This window comes from Archocentrus centrarchus, chromosome 7, assembly GCF_007364275.1.
Source record: "Archocentrus centrarchus isolate MPI-CPG fArcCen1 chromosome 7, fArcCen1, whole genome shotgun sequence".
NCBI classification, from domain to species: domain Eukaryota; kingdom Metazoa; phylum Chordata; class Actinopteri; order Cichliformes; family Cichlidae; genus Archocentrus; species Archocentrus centrarchus.
Genome location: NC_044352.1, coordinates 25,164,649 through 25,177,994, shown reverse-complemented (window position 1 = coordinate 25,177,994; position 13,346 = coordinate 25,164,649). Strand labels below are relative to the sequence as shown.

The 13,346-nt window shown below is 39.8% G+C and overlaps 1 protein-coding gene across 1 annotated transcript in view; it reads left to right on the top strand.

Annotated features, from left to right (window-relative positions):
- Positions 1-13,346, top strand: part of LOC115783653 (piezo-type mechanosensitive ion channel component 2) — a 46,075-nt gene that overhangs the window by 14,543 nt on the left and 18,186 nt on the right. The window contains exons 16-30 of the mRNA XM_030734576.1: positions 586-645; positions 1,426-1,574; positions 3,161-3,325; positions 3,896-3,937; positions 4,242-4,274; positions 4,495-4,607; positions 4,840-5,015; positions 5,259-5,435; positions 5,849-6,013; positions 7,445-7,645; positions 7,738-7,942; positions 8,243-8,344; positions 8,434-8,599; positions 12,340-12,583; positions 12,668-12,764. Of these exons, the coding sequence (XP_030590436.1) occupies positions 586-645; positions 1,426-1,574; positions 3,161-3,325; positions 3,896-3,937; positions 4,242-4,274; positions 4,495-4,607; positions 4,840-5,015; positions 5,259-5,435; positions 5,849-6,013; positions 7,445-7,645; positions 7,738-7,942; positions 8,243-8,344; positions 8,434-8,599; positions 12,340-12,583; positions 12,668-12,764 (2,095 nt within the window). The remainder of the gene's footprint in view (positions 1-585; positions 646-1,425; positions 1,575-3,160; positions 3,326-3,895; positions 3,938-4,241; positions 4,275-4,494; positions 4,608-4,839; positions 5,016-5,258; positions 5,436-5,848; positions 6,014-7,444; positions 7,646-7,737; positions 7,943-8,242; positions 8,345-8,433; positions 8,600-12,339; positions 12,584-12,667; positions 12,765-13,346) is intronic.

Below are 13,346 nucleotides of genomic sequence, written 5' to 3'. Positions count from 1 at the left end.
TCCAACACAGCCACGGCATGAAGTCATACTTACATCCATTGAAAACAAGCATGTTGCTATATCTACTTACAGTACAGGTTGCACAATCTTAATCTGCAGTTATAGTTAAAGATAGTTTGTCTGTGGTCAGTGGGCTAAACCAGTGCTTCCAGTCACCTTTGTAACTGCAAACATCAGTGCACTCTCACATCATCTGAGAGCCCACTGATAATACACAATACTGTGTCATAATACAGCACTGCCTTTCTCCATACGTTAGAAATAATGCAAACATGATTGTAAGGCAAAAGTAATTTTTCCCCAAAATTCTCAGCATGATCTTTGGGAGCCTCCTAATTGTCAAAAAAGGATAGCATTATTATTATTGTTGTTTTCACATATATTTCCTTCTTTCTCACTGTTGAATATCAGTGCATGTTTTGTTGGCTGCTAGTAAAACCTTATTTACAAAAAAGAAGAAAATAAGTCCTTTGTACAGTCCTACAAGTCACTGGATCCCGTCATCTCTATAATCTTTGGTAGAATTTTTTCCATTTCATGCAAACAATAATTAAATGCTATTTTTTTCATGTTTCATTTATTCAGGTGGTCGTCTACAAAATCCTCTACATTGTCCTCTTCCTCTTCTGTGTTGTTCTCTACCAGGTTAGTAACTTAGTACTCTGCCCTCTGACATGAAGTAGACTGATCTCAGACTGTAGTTCACAGCTCACAGGACGCCCTACATCTGGTACTCTTATGTGTAAAAATCAACTATAATGTATACATTTATTGACTATGTGTTGTATGTTCTTAACAGTATACAGTATCATACATATAGTAAAGTGGATGAAAGAGGGAAATGGGATTTTGAAATGTGTCCCTAAGTGGAAAGGAAATCCACTTTTATAGGTAAAATGTTGCTGCAGAACACATAAAGCCAATATATTTAAGGTTCACCTTACACTGTAATGTGTTGACTCCTAAACTGACATCAGTGAATCATTCAGCTGTTTGTGCAGTGGGTGTAGGTCTTATATAAAATCTGGAAACGCTCACAAAAACAGACTGTGTACTCTTCATCAATATTCTTTTCCAGTTAAAAGGATTGATTATGACTAATAAGCACATACACAGCCATTTTTTACTCTAGTTTTGAGCTTTTTTTCTTCCCCATATTATGTTTCTGCTGACCTTTTAGAAAGACAGTAGGCACTTACAGGAAGGCCTAATGGCTGCGGAGATAACATGTCTATTTAGACAACATCAGCATTGCCCTGGTGGTTTACATACTATGCAGTTAGAGGGACAAATACAACACTGTCATTCATGATGCTCAAAATGTAATTAGGCTGCTCTGTTCTTAAATGTGTACTTATGGGTTTTTTATTATATAATATTAATTTGTTATTTCCAAAACTTATAGCAGAATTTTTTTTTTCTTAGATTCGTTATGACATGTGGCGCCGACTCCTGAAGACGTTCTGGGCAGTGGTTGTCGGTTACTCCATGGTGGTGTTGATAGCCATCTACATGTACCAGTTCAGAAGTGTGTCTGGGCTGTTCAGACAAATCATGGGCATGTCAGAGGAAGGGTGAGTCTCATACAGTACCGTGCAAAAGTCTTTCCCCACTCCCTGATTCTTTTGCATTTTGCTTGGACAATGGGAAATAGGTGCAGCAGTTTCTTGAAATATGTGCAAACATACATGAAAATAAGGCAAAAGCAGAGTTTGTGAAAAATCGAATAAATTTGAAAGTTGATATTTGATGTCACCACTTTTATTCTTCAACACAGCCTGAAATCTGTGAGGCAGCTTTCTTGTCATTTTTTTTAGGCAGTCTTCAGGAATAGTTTTCCAGGCTTCTTAAAGGACATTCAAAGCTCCTCTTTGGATGTTTCTGCCTTTTGTTCTGTTCTCTGTCAAGAGAGCCTTTCCTGAGTGCACGCAGCTTCTCTAGCTTAATGCAATTCAGGATCTCACGAAGCCACCAGTTGTGGGTGGGGGGAGAGGAACATTTCCATTTTAGAAGAATTGCACGCCTGGCCAGCAGGGTGCAAAAGGCCACTACGCGCTGCATTGAGGGTGGGATCGGGGGGCCGAAGGAAACTCCAAAAATAGCTAGAGAGGGATCCAAATCTAAAGTAATCCCCAGTGCCCGACCAAGTGTAATGAAAATATCTGACCAAAAGGCTGAAAGTTTAGGACATGACCAGAACATGTGTAAATGATTTGCTGGTGAGTGACCACATCTGGCGCACACATCAGAGCGACCCGGTGATATTTTGGCTAGCCTGGCGTTAGTTAGATGGAGTTTGTGAAGCACTTTAAATTGCAGCAGCTAGTGTCTAGCGCAAATAGAAGATGAGTAAACCCTATTTAGTACAAGAGACCACTGTTCATCAGAGATGGATTACTTCCTATTTCTTAAGGACATGACTTTAGGTACTGTTCATCTGTTGTAGATTTTTTAGATCTGTGACTTCTTCTTTTGTCCTCCCTTTGTCCAGTTTCCTCAGATTTTTTTAAGGACACAATGCACACCATGCCATGTTTTTGGCTTATAGCTCTTAGGGAATCACCTTGTTGTTGATAAAATGCTATGCCTGTCAAAATGTGTTATTGTTGCCATTTTTGCACATACAAAAAAAATTAGGAACAAATTATATGTTTATGTGATAGGCTCCTAATAACAAACTGTCTAATGATACAGTTTTAAATAGGTTATTTGCTAAGTTATGTGTAGACACAACACTTTAGTTAGGTGTCTTGATGCCTGAATGATTCACAGGCCAATGTTAAGAGGCTTTACAAACAAAAAGCATTCCTCTGAAAATGGTCAGGTCCAAGGACTGGAGTGACAATGAGTGAAAAAAGCAGCCAGTGTCCAAAAAAAAAAAAAAAAACCTTTGAAACAACTTCAGAAAACTTGGAGAACTATTGCTCAAGACCACTTTAAGAAATTACTAGAAAGTCTGGCTCTTTGGGAGCAAAACACAATTTATAAAACTAACAAAATAGTTTTATATTTTGTTAGTTTTGTTAGTTTTAAGAGCCTTTTTGATACGAAGCAAGGAGATTCTTTGTGTCTGTTAAATTTATCAGAACTTTTTAGCAGCCTTGGCCCTTTTTGATAAATGTGCACATGCAAATGTGTTTTCTTCCGTGTGATCCTCCAGTCTTCGTGACCTGGGTCTGGAACGATACGACACAGTGGAGCTGTTTGCACGTATTCTGCTTCCTGCTACATTCCTTTTGGCTTGTATCCTCCAGCTGCATTATTTCAACTCTGACTTTCTGGCTCTCACTGATCTGGACAACGTACCTGTCAGAGAGACTTCCAGGTGAGACAGCAGGAATGTGTGCAGGGAGAGATCCTATTCAAAAAAGATTGTCATTTGACATGGATTTGAACAAGGAGATGTGATGTGCTATATTAAAAGAAAAAGACCACAATGAGTAGCAGATAAAGACACACTGTAGTTACATCTGGTCATTATTAAACAGGCAGTGAGGCAATTAATTTTTTTACAAAAAGGTATGCTAATTTAATATTATGGTCAAAACAGGATATACATATAATTACAGAATATAAAAAGAAATTATTTAACAAAAACAAAATAGGATTACAGCAGCTCTCATTACCACTAATGATCCTTGATATAAAGCCAGGTCAGTTTGGCATAGTCACTAGATTTTGAGGTTCATGTTGTTCAAGTGCAACAACATTATGTGCAGTCAAAATAGATGCACAATAACACAACCTTGAAGGGCAGTTTTTTTGTTTTTTTTTTAGGCTGAAGTTGAGGGAAATTTTGAGAGTAACTTATACAGTTTTTAAGTTCTGGTTGAGTGCTGACTACACTGCATATGGTATCTCTGTATGTGTCTCATCTGTCCTTTTCTTCATACAGCGAGGAAGAGCTCAGGAGTTCAGTCAATGAGATAGCTGACACGTAAGCACGGCATTTATTCTTTTATAAATGTTTCATTGCACTCACAGTTCAAATGCTTTGATAATTTGTGTAAAGACCCACCGCCGTGAACTGTATCTCACAGCTCATTTATTGCCTGTGGATAAAATTTGTGTTTGGACCAAAATGAACTTTGCTTCTGTGTGAGAACAATAGATTATGGTTCAGCTATATGACAGTAGTAAAAGTCAGGCAATAATAATAAAATTTAAAAAAAGAGTAATTGGCTGTTCATTGAGGTCACTAAAATATTACAAATGCTCACAATATTCACATTTCCTTCTAGCGTTAAAGAAAACATTCAAAAGTTACAGAAAAGGTAAGAATCTTCATTGTTGTTTTTAAATTTATTGGATCAGTATTAGTGTTTTCATATTGCATTGAATTTATTTGGAATATGATTTGTTTGGATAATAAGTATATACCCATACTGGGATATATGCCAACTTGTAAAACTGCCCTTGAATCTATTACTGAACACTTGAAGTTTCTCTCAGTCAGATTTACTTTAAATGAAACACACTAACTGTGGTTGGCAGGCTTTTGAAGGAGCAGATGGGGAATGGTAAAAGTCAGGAGACTCTGGCCAGCATCGGACAGCAAAGCTCCTCAGAGAAAGGGGCGGAGGAGCAGGAGGACATGACTGGAGACGGTAACTGGGAAAAATAATTATATAAAAAACATTATATAACAACAAAATCTTGCATTGATGTTTTTCATTAATGCTCACAAGCTGGCTGTTTTTTTTTTTTTGTGTGTGTAAGTGACTTTTATGTAGAATTTTACTTTTTTAACAAGAAGACAGTGTTACTGTCTGGGGCTGCAGCAGTGATATGAACCAATGTCTGATGCCCTTTCCTACCTTTGCTATGATCTCCTCTTAGAAACGGTGCAAAGCAGCAGTGAGGACAAGTGGATTGTTATTGTGGATCGGGCGAGCCTGCTGCTCATCCAGGGTCTGTCGGGGATTCGAAGGCTCCAGGAGCTGGGCTGGAGGCTGATGGAGCTCCATAGCCTCAAAATTGTATCCTCCGGTATAATTTGGGTGTCACTGCAAGAGGTGGGACGTTGGCTCTGATCATGTATCCATAAAATCTATAGCTGTGTTCATGCAAATTGTCAGAAAAAAAGCCAAAAATATTGATTTACTCATAAAAAAAAAGTTAATGCCATTATCTGCACCTTTTCTTCTTCTTTTTGTATGAGACTAACTTCAATTCTAATTCAAGTACAACAATTATACATTTCTAGATGATGTATTCATATATTTTAGAAACAAAAATTGTGATTTCCATTTGCACAGGTTTCTCTGATGAACTTGCTTTTCCTGGTTCTGTGGGCATTTGCACTCCCGTTCCCACGGTTACGACCTTTGGCATCCAGCATCTCTGCTGTGTGGGCATGCGTCATGGTGGTGTGCAAGATGTTTTACCAGCTCAAAGTCATCAAACCTCTTGATTATTCCTCCAACTGCACTGCTGTGAGTTTTTTGTATTTATACTGTTATGCAGGTGGGATTAAGTGGGTCTTTTCTATGTTATTTTCTGTTGTTTTGGGGGGTTTTTTGGGGGGTTTTTTGCTTTGTATTCTGTGGTCGTGCAGTGGTTAGTCAGCTCACAGCAGGAAGGTTCAGGGTTCAAACCTGCTGGTGCATGTTTAGTCGAGGTGTTGAGGTACATTTGTGACCCTAGTTGTATAAGTGTTTTAAAAAAGTGGATGTCTAATCAGTATCCAGCAGCATATAGCACCACAAACCTAAAGTAGGGCATTACTCATATGTGGTGCTATTTCTTGTAGTATACACATTACAAACTTCTGTCACATGGTCCATGTATCATCTTTCATACTGAGACACAAACAGGCATTGATAGTGATTCTGACTCCTCTGTTTAGGGCTTACTTCCCTCCAACAGCTCGGGGCTGGATGATGGAGCAGAGCTGAAGGGAAACATAGTGGAGCTGCTGAGGAGGTCTGTTCTCTACATCGAGCCTGTTGACCCCATCTACTGGTGTGGAGCACTGCGCAAGTGTGAGGGCAGGATCCTCCCCTGCCTAAGGGTGAGATGATACATATCAAAGTTTGGTGTCTGGAAAAACTGTTACATGTCTTTGCTTTCTTTTTGCATCATAACAAGTACACTGTTCAAAGTAAATTAAAGGAAAACTTTGAAAACACATCAGATCTCAATTGGGGGGGGGGGGGGGGGGGATGCTGGATATCTATACTGATATGGACTGGGTAATGTGTTTGGAATGAAATAAAGCCACATCATTTGACGGAAATGAAAATGATCAACCTACAGAGACACCCTGAAAATCAAAGTGAAAACATTATGCAGCAGGCTAGTCCATTTTGCAAAAATGTCATTGCAGCAACTCAAAATAGTACTCAGTAGTTTGTATGGCCCCCATGTGTTGGTATGCGTGCCTGACGTCAGGGCCATAATGTCCCAGAGGTGTTCTGTTGGATTTGGGTCAGGCGAGCGTGGGGGCCAGTCAGTGGTGTCAATTCCTTCATCCTCCAGGAACTGCCTGCATACTCTCGCCACATGAGGCTGGGCATTGTTGTGCACCAGGAGGAACCCAGGACCCACTGCACCAGCGTAGGGTCTGACAATGGGTCCAAGGATTTCATCCTGATACCTAATGGCAGTCAGCGTGCTGCTGCCTAGCCTGTAGAGGTCACTGACCCACCACCAAACCTTTCACATCTGTCACATGCTCAGGGTGAACCTGCTTTCATCTGTGAAAAGGACAGGGCTCCATCCAGGGCTGGACATGCCAAATGGGCTCCATGGTTCCGGGAAGCGAGCACAGGGCCCTGAGGCCACCCTCGTGAAGTCAGAGACATTCACACCAGTGACCTGTTAGTCATGTTGTGGGGCTCTGGCAGTGCTTATCCTGTTCCTCCTTGTACAAAGGAGCAGATACAGATCCGGCTCATGGGTTTAGGACCTTCAACAGCCCGGTCCAGCCCTTCTAGCACAGTCTCCTGCAATCTTCTCCATGCTCTTGGGACTGCTGGGAGACACAGCAAACCTTCTAGCAATGGCACATATTGATGTGCCATCCTGGAGGAGTTGGACTACCTGTGTAACCTCTGTAGGATCCAGGTAAGGTGTTGCCCCTCTAGTGCACCTGTTGTTAATTTCATTAACACCAAAGCAGCTGAAACTCATTAATAACCTCCTCTGCTACTTAACTGACCAGATCAATATCCCAGAAGTTTAACTGCCTTGATGCTATACTTGGATTAAAAGGTGGTTCCTTTAATTTTTTTGAGCAGCATACATGTAGATAACATTTAACTAAGAGTGCCCATGCAAATTCTTTTTAATAGCTTTGTGAAAGTGGATTACTAGTTATGAAACTTCATTGGGGTAAAGATTTTTTAAGAAACTTAGATTTCACAGTTAGTCACATCAGTTTTAATTTGATTTGTCTACCACTAAAATAGTGTTAGTATACTTGTTTTTTACTGTGTGGTAGAACCATCTGATGGTCCTGGGGCTGCTGGTGTTTGAGGCCACTGTCCACCGTCACCAGCTCTACTTCCGTCTCCATAACAGCCTGAAGCCTCCACCCTTCAGCATTATTTTCCAGGGCATCACCAGGCAGCACCTGGATCACGGCATCCTGCCATGCATCAAGTACTTCATCAACTTCTTTTTCTACAAATTTGGACTTGAGGTACTTTTTAAGGACTAAAGTATGTGTTTCTATGTCTATTTAATTTAATCTGAATATATCTGACTTCTTACAATGTTCAAACTGCTTTTTAGATCAGTTTAATCGTGGCAGTCAATGTGATTGGCCAGAGGATGGATTTCTACGCCCTGCTGCATTCCTGCACCTTATTAGCCGTCCTGACACGGCGACGCAGGAAGGCGATTGGTGAAGTGTGGCCTAAATACTGCGTGTTTACAGCAGGCCTCATGGTGCTGCAGTACCTGCTCTGCATCGGCATTCCTCCTGCTTTCTGTGTTGGTATGTACATTTTTCACAATTTGTAGCATTTTTGCATCCGTACCCTGCAAATATAAACTCTGGATGTTCAGTTTGGCCACTGATATTTTTTTTAATATCCATAAAATATTAACTGCTGATAACAACTTTCACGTTCAACAAATAATAATTTTTATTATCCATTTAAAAATGTTAATGTTAGAAATAAGAACATTACAGTTTCTGAGGGCCTAATGTGAGATTTTCTAAGATAAAAGTATTAATTTAAAAGTATATAAAATGTCAATCTTTGCTTTGCTCTTCATTCTGTTTGCTTTGTAGATTACCCCTGGAGAACAGCTGTTCAGCCTTTGTCTTCTAATGTGATTAAGTGGTTTTACCTGCCTGACTTTGCCATGAGACCCAATCCTTTATTCATATTCTGTGAGTTGATTTTCCTGTTTTTTTCCTTTGTTGCTCTTCTGTAATTCCTTTTGTCCATAAAACTTCTTTTCACTCCCATCTCTCTGCAGATGACTACCTCCTGCTGCTCTGCTCGTCTCTGCAGTGGCAGGTGTTTGAGGAGGAGAACCGAGCAGCGGTGCGACTGCTGGCCGGAGACAATGTTGAGATCAGTCGCAGTTTGGATCCTTGCTCCTTCAGCCAGTTCATACCTGTTGACAACTTCCTTCACTGCAGGTCAGAAATTCCAGATTTGTGCTTAATTAATTAATTAATTAGATTGGGGGTTTTTTGGGGTTTTTTTTTTTTTTGCATTTTCTGGAGGACTATGAAGGAGTATAAGGGCCACGTTGAGAAAAAAATTTAAATTGTGCATTTTGAGAATGAAGTCAAGATTTCGAGAAAAAAGTTGAAATACTATTTTGAGGAAAAAAGTCAGAGATTAAAGTGGAGATAAAAGTTATCTTTTCAAGTGAAACAACTGCCACGCCAGGTCTGCTGTACCCTCTACAAACTGTCTTCTTTAGATGAGTTAGTGAAACTACACTTTAGAATCGGTTTTAGTATCAAGGAAATTATTTCTCTTTTAGTACAAAAACACGATGTAGTGATAAGTATGAGGACGTTAAAGAGATGCAGAAAGCTGCATCGGCTCAGAAGGAAAACCACACAAACTGGCACTGGACAGATGCAAGGATATCGATGATTGTACCTTTGTCTAGTACAGAGGGGATATGTTGAATCACAAGACGCAATAAGACAGCTGATCAAGTTGTTTCATTTACCCGAGGCATTTTGTATCTAGCTAGGATCTAGCAACTTCGATTTTTTTTCTCAAAATAGTATTTTGACTTTTTTCTTGAAATTTTGACTTTATTCTCAAAATGCACAATTTATTCATTTTTTCTCAATGTGGCCCTAATAGTCCTTCATAGGAGGACTGACTTGTGAATGCTTTACATTAAAATTAACTAAGCACCTTCAATTTCTAGTATGTTCAAAATTGCTGTAGGGTTGATATGTCTGAATTTTTTTCATAGCTGTCAAAGTATACTCTGATAACATGTTATTTTTATTGTTTGGTTTATTTTCTTCTTATCTTTAACATGACTCGCCCTGAATTTAGTGCTGATCGGAGGAGGAAATAGTCTGAACTCCATAGTCTAGCACTCTCTTCAAACAACTTCCTGTACTGCAGTTTAAACTGCATGTGGAGAGTTTGGGAAGTCATCACTCTGGTTTGTGGTGATTTTAGGAGCATTAAAAACTTGAATTAGATTACTAATTTTCCTGGAGCTTTGATTAATGGGATTTTATTTCAGTCTTCAGAGCTCTTGCTTTCCACAGCAAATTCTACTGACAATTTTCAGACAAAACCAAAATTTTCCATGCGAGACATATGGAATTAGTAATTCATATACAGTTGTTTACAAACATTAAAATAAAGACAAGAACATTGTCTGCCTACCAGCTCTTGTTTAACAATTCTACATAAATATTGGTTTTCTTCTTCCTTTATTCTGTTATAGTTTTGTTTGCGCATGTCAAAGGTTTACAAAGTTACAAACACTGAGAACAGTCAGATCACGCACTCCCATAATCCTAAGTAGTCATCTCACACACACACACACACACACACACACACACACACACACACACACACACACACACACACACACAAGGAAAACATTCCACCCACTTATGGCAATTTAACAATTTTGCAAAAAAGGAAGTTAAAAAGATCTGTCAGTCTGATTGATGGATCGGTGCAGCGTCTGCAGCGATGCGGACGCTGCAGACGCTGCACCGATCCATCATGGTGAAGAGAGAGCTGAGCATAAAAGCAAAGCTTTTACGCAAAGTTGATTTACTGGTCAATCTACATCTCTACCCTCACCTATGGTCATGACCTCTGGGTAGCAACTGAAAGAATGTCATCATTTGTACAAGATGTGGAAACGAGCTTCCTCTGAAGGGTGGCTGGCCTCTTGCTTAGACATAGGGTGAGGAGTGCAGTCATTTGGGAGGGGCTCAGAGTAGAGCCGCTACTGCTCCACATCGATAGGAGCTAGGTTCGGGCCTCTGACTTGAAAGCACTCTTATTTTTACGCCTAATAACACCACATCATGTTCCGTCAGGTTGATGAGGATGAGTGATGTCAGTCATGACCACAGGGAGCAACTGAGGCCTTCCAGACAAAAGCCACATTTAGTGAAGAGCTCATGATTTTTATTAAACATACAAACATACAAACACACAAAATCACAACACAAATGAATGGATCAATGAATCCTCCCCTATCTGGTTACATCCATGTATTTATTCATTGTGAGTATTCATAATCTTACCTTACTTAGGCCTGTAGTGTTCCCATGCTAAAAACAGTCATTTTCTAAGGGTTAATTAAATGTCCTTTTTTTGCCTGGTCTGTTGAACAGCTTGGAAAATTTTCAGAAGCACACTTTAACTCTGAGCGCTTTCTGCAAGTTTACCCCAGATCACTGTGTTCTTGCAGGTTTCTTGGAAATCTGTACAGAAGAATCTCGCACTATAAAATTTCTATTTTCCCCAACCAAATTTGAGTCTTGATAGATACTGGCAAAAAAAACTTGCAATAAGACAACAGAATCTCTAAAAGTCCACGATTACCAGTTTCCAAAGGGTCAGGCTCCACTTAAGAGAGCTGTTGTTTAGCTAGAAGGCATGAAGAAAGTGCCAAATCTCAGGTGGTGAAGTACATGGTAGAACTGCAGGGCAGAATGTGGAAGTGGAGACCATGGTGGGTAAGCAAAGATGAGAGCTGTTTGGCCAGTTGTGTACTTGGAGAGCTGCCTCGTGCTGACTCTGCACAGTCTGACAAATTTCTATTATTGAACACAGCCCCAGCATTTAACTTTACATCCCACCATTTCTCCAGTGCTTATTTTTGGCACATTACTTTATCACCAACTTTAAAGTCACGCTTTCTGTTTCACTTTTTCTGAGGTCTCCCAGCCCACAAACGCTTGGTTTGTAACTTCTGGAGATGAAACCACTTTAGCAAGATACCCAGACATCCTGCTCTATTTTCATATTTTCCATAGAAATTTACATTTTTTAAATGAAAAGACTTACCACTTACCTTTCATAGTGTAATTTCCACATCAAAAGCATCCCTGAAATGTAGAGCCTATATGAGTTCTGTCTCCCTTACTATTTTTGGGTCCAATTCAAAAATGTTTAATCTGTCCCTATTTTTAAATAATCCTACCCGATAATTGTATGTTTATCCAAGCCTATTAAAAAGCTACCATTCATCTCCTTTTCCTATACTACTTTCTACTCCTTTCACTGCCCTTAACCTACACCTCACCTCTCGATAGCCACAGCTCACTCTGTAGCCTCAAAAGTCACTTTCTTTCCACACAGGTCACTCACAGGCCACACAAATCATTCCTTCACAAATATCCAGCCAGCATGCATGCACTCTGTCTCTGAATCTCCAAGTCAGAAGTCTACAAGATGCAGTGAGCAAGATGTAATAAAATGTAAATAGTTTCTAACAGATTGGAGTTTTTGGTCATTAAGTGTTTATGTGTGCATTGTGAGGTAAACGACCACTACCACCAGAAAAAAGCACTTTCCTTGGAAGTGGCTGAGGAGGCGGTGTTTACATTTTTCTTAATTGCTAAAATACAAACCCGCTTATTAAATTCATTCCTTTGTCAAAACCATTAACAATTTTCACTAAAATTTGGAAATCTTATTTATTTTTTTTGCAAAACATTAAAAGCATTCTTACTCAAGCGTGTTTTGAAAAAGCAATAAATTTTTCTTTCTCTTAATGAAAAAACAGAGAACGATTAAAAAAAAATTGAATAATTTTTGGAGTTTTAAATACGTGCTTACATATTTTTCATAGCAATGCCTGTAGTGTGTTGGCAGCATGTTTTGCTTTCTTTTTAAAGGGAAGATGCTGTCTCCGTTTTGTCCTCAGGTGCTATCTCGACATGGTGAAGGTGTTTGTTTTCAGCTACTTCTTCTGGCTGGTTCTTTGCCTCATTTTCATCACTGGCACAACACGGATCAACATCTTCTGTCTCGGCTACCTGGTGGCCTGTTTCTACTTTATGTTGTTTGGAGGCAGCGTCCTGATGCAGCCGGTCAAGTACATCCTGCGACTGTGGGACTGGCTGATTGGGTACACCTGCTTTGTGATTGCCATGAAGAATCTGCTGTCTGTAAGTTACCGCACCATTAAGAAGTTCACTAGTTGTGTATTTTCAAAGCTTATTGATGAAAGCCTCTTTTTGCCTTTCTCTCAGCTTGGTTCTTGTGCCTACCTGGACAGCCTGGTGAAGAACAGCTGCTGGTTAATTCAGGCCTTTAGCATGTTTTGCACCATCAAAGGTTATGACGTCCGTAAGTGTCTGTAGCAAGGATGCCTGTATTGTGTTTGTGCATGATGAAGGGAGAAATGAATGAATGTATTTCTGGTGGTATATGCGCTCAAAGCCACTTCAATAGGTACACCTGTTCAACTGCTCATTAATGCAAATATCTAATCAGCCTGTCACATGGCAGCAGCTGAATGCATTTAGGCATGCAGACACGGTCAAGACAACCTGCTGAAGTTCAAAGGGAGCATCAGGATGGGAAAGAAATGTGATTTAAATGACTTTCAATGTGGCGTGGTTACTGACCAGCCACACTGGCTGGTCAGAAACTGTTGAACCACTGGTATTTTCCCACACAACCATCTCTAGGGTTTATAGAGAATAGTCTCAAAAAGAGAAAATATCCAGTGAGTGGCAGTTCTTTGGGTGAAAATGCCTCCTTGAGGTCAGAGGTCAGGGGAGAATGGGCAGACTGCTTCGAGCTGAGAGGAAGGCAACAGTAACTAAAAAACAAAACAAAACACTCATTACAACCAAGATATGCAGAAGAGCATCTTTGAACACAACATGTCAAACCTTGAAGCAGATGGGCTACAGCAGCAGAAAA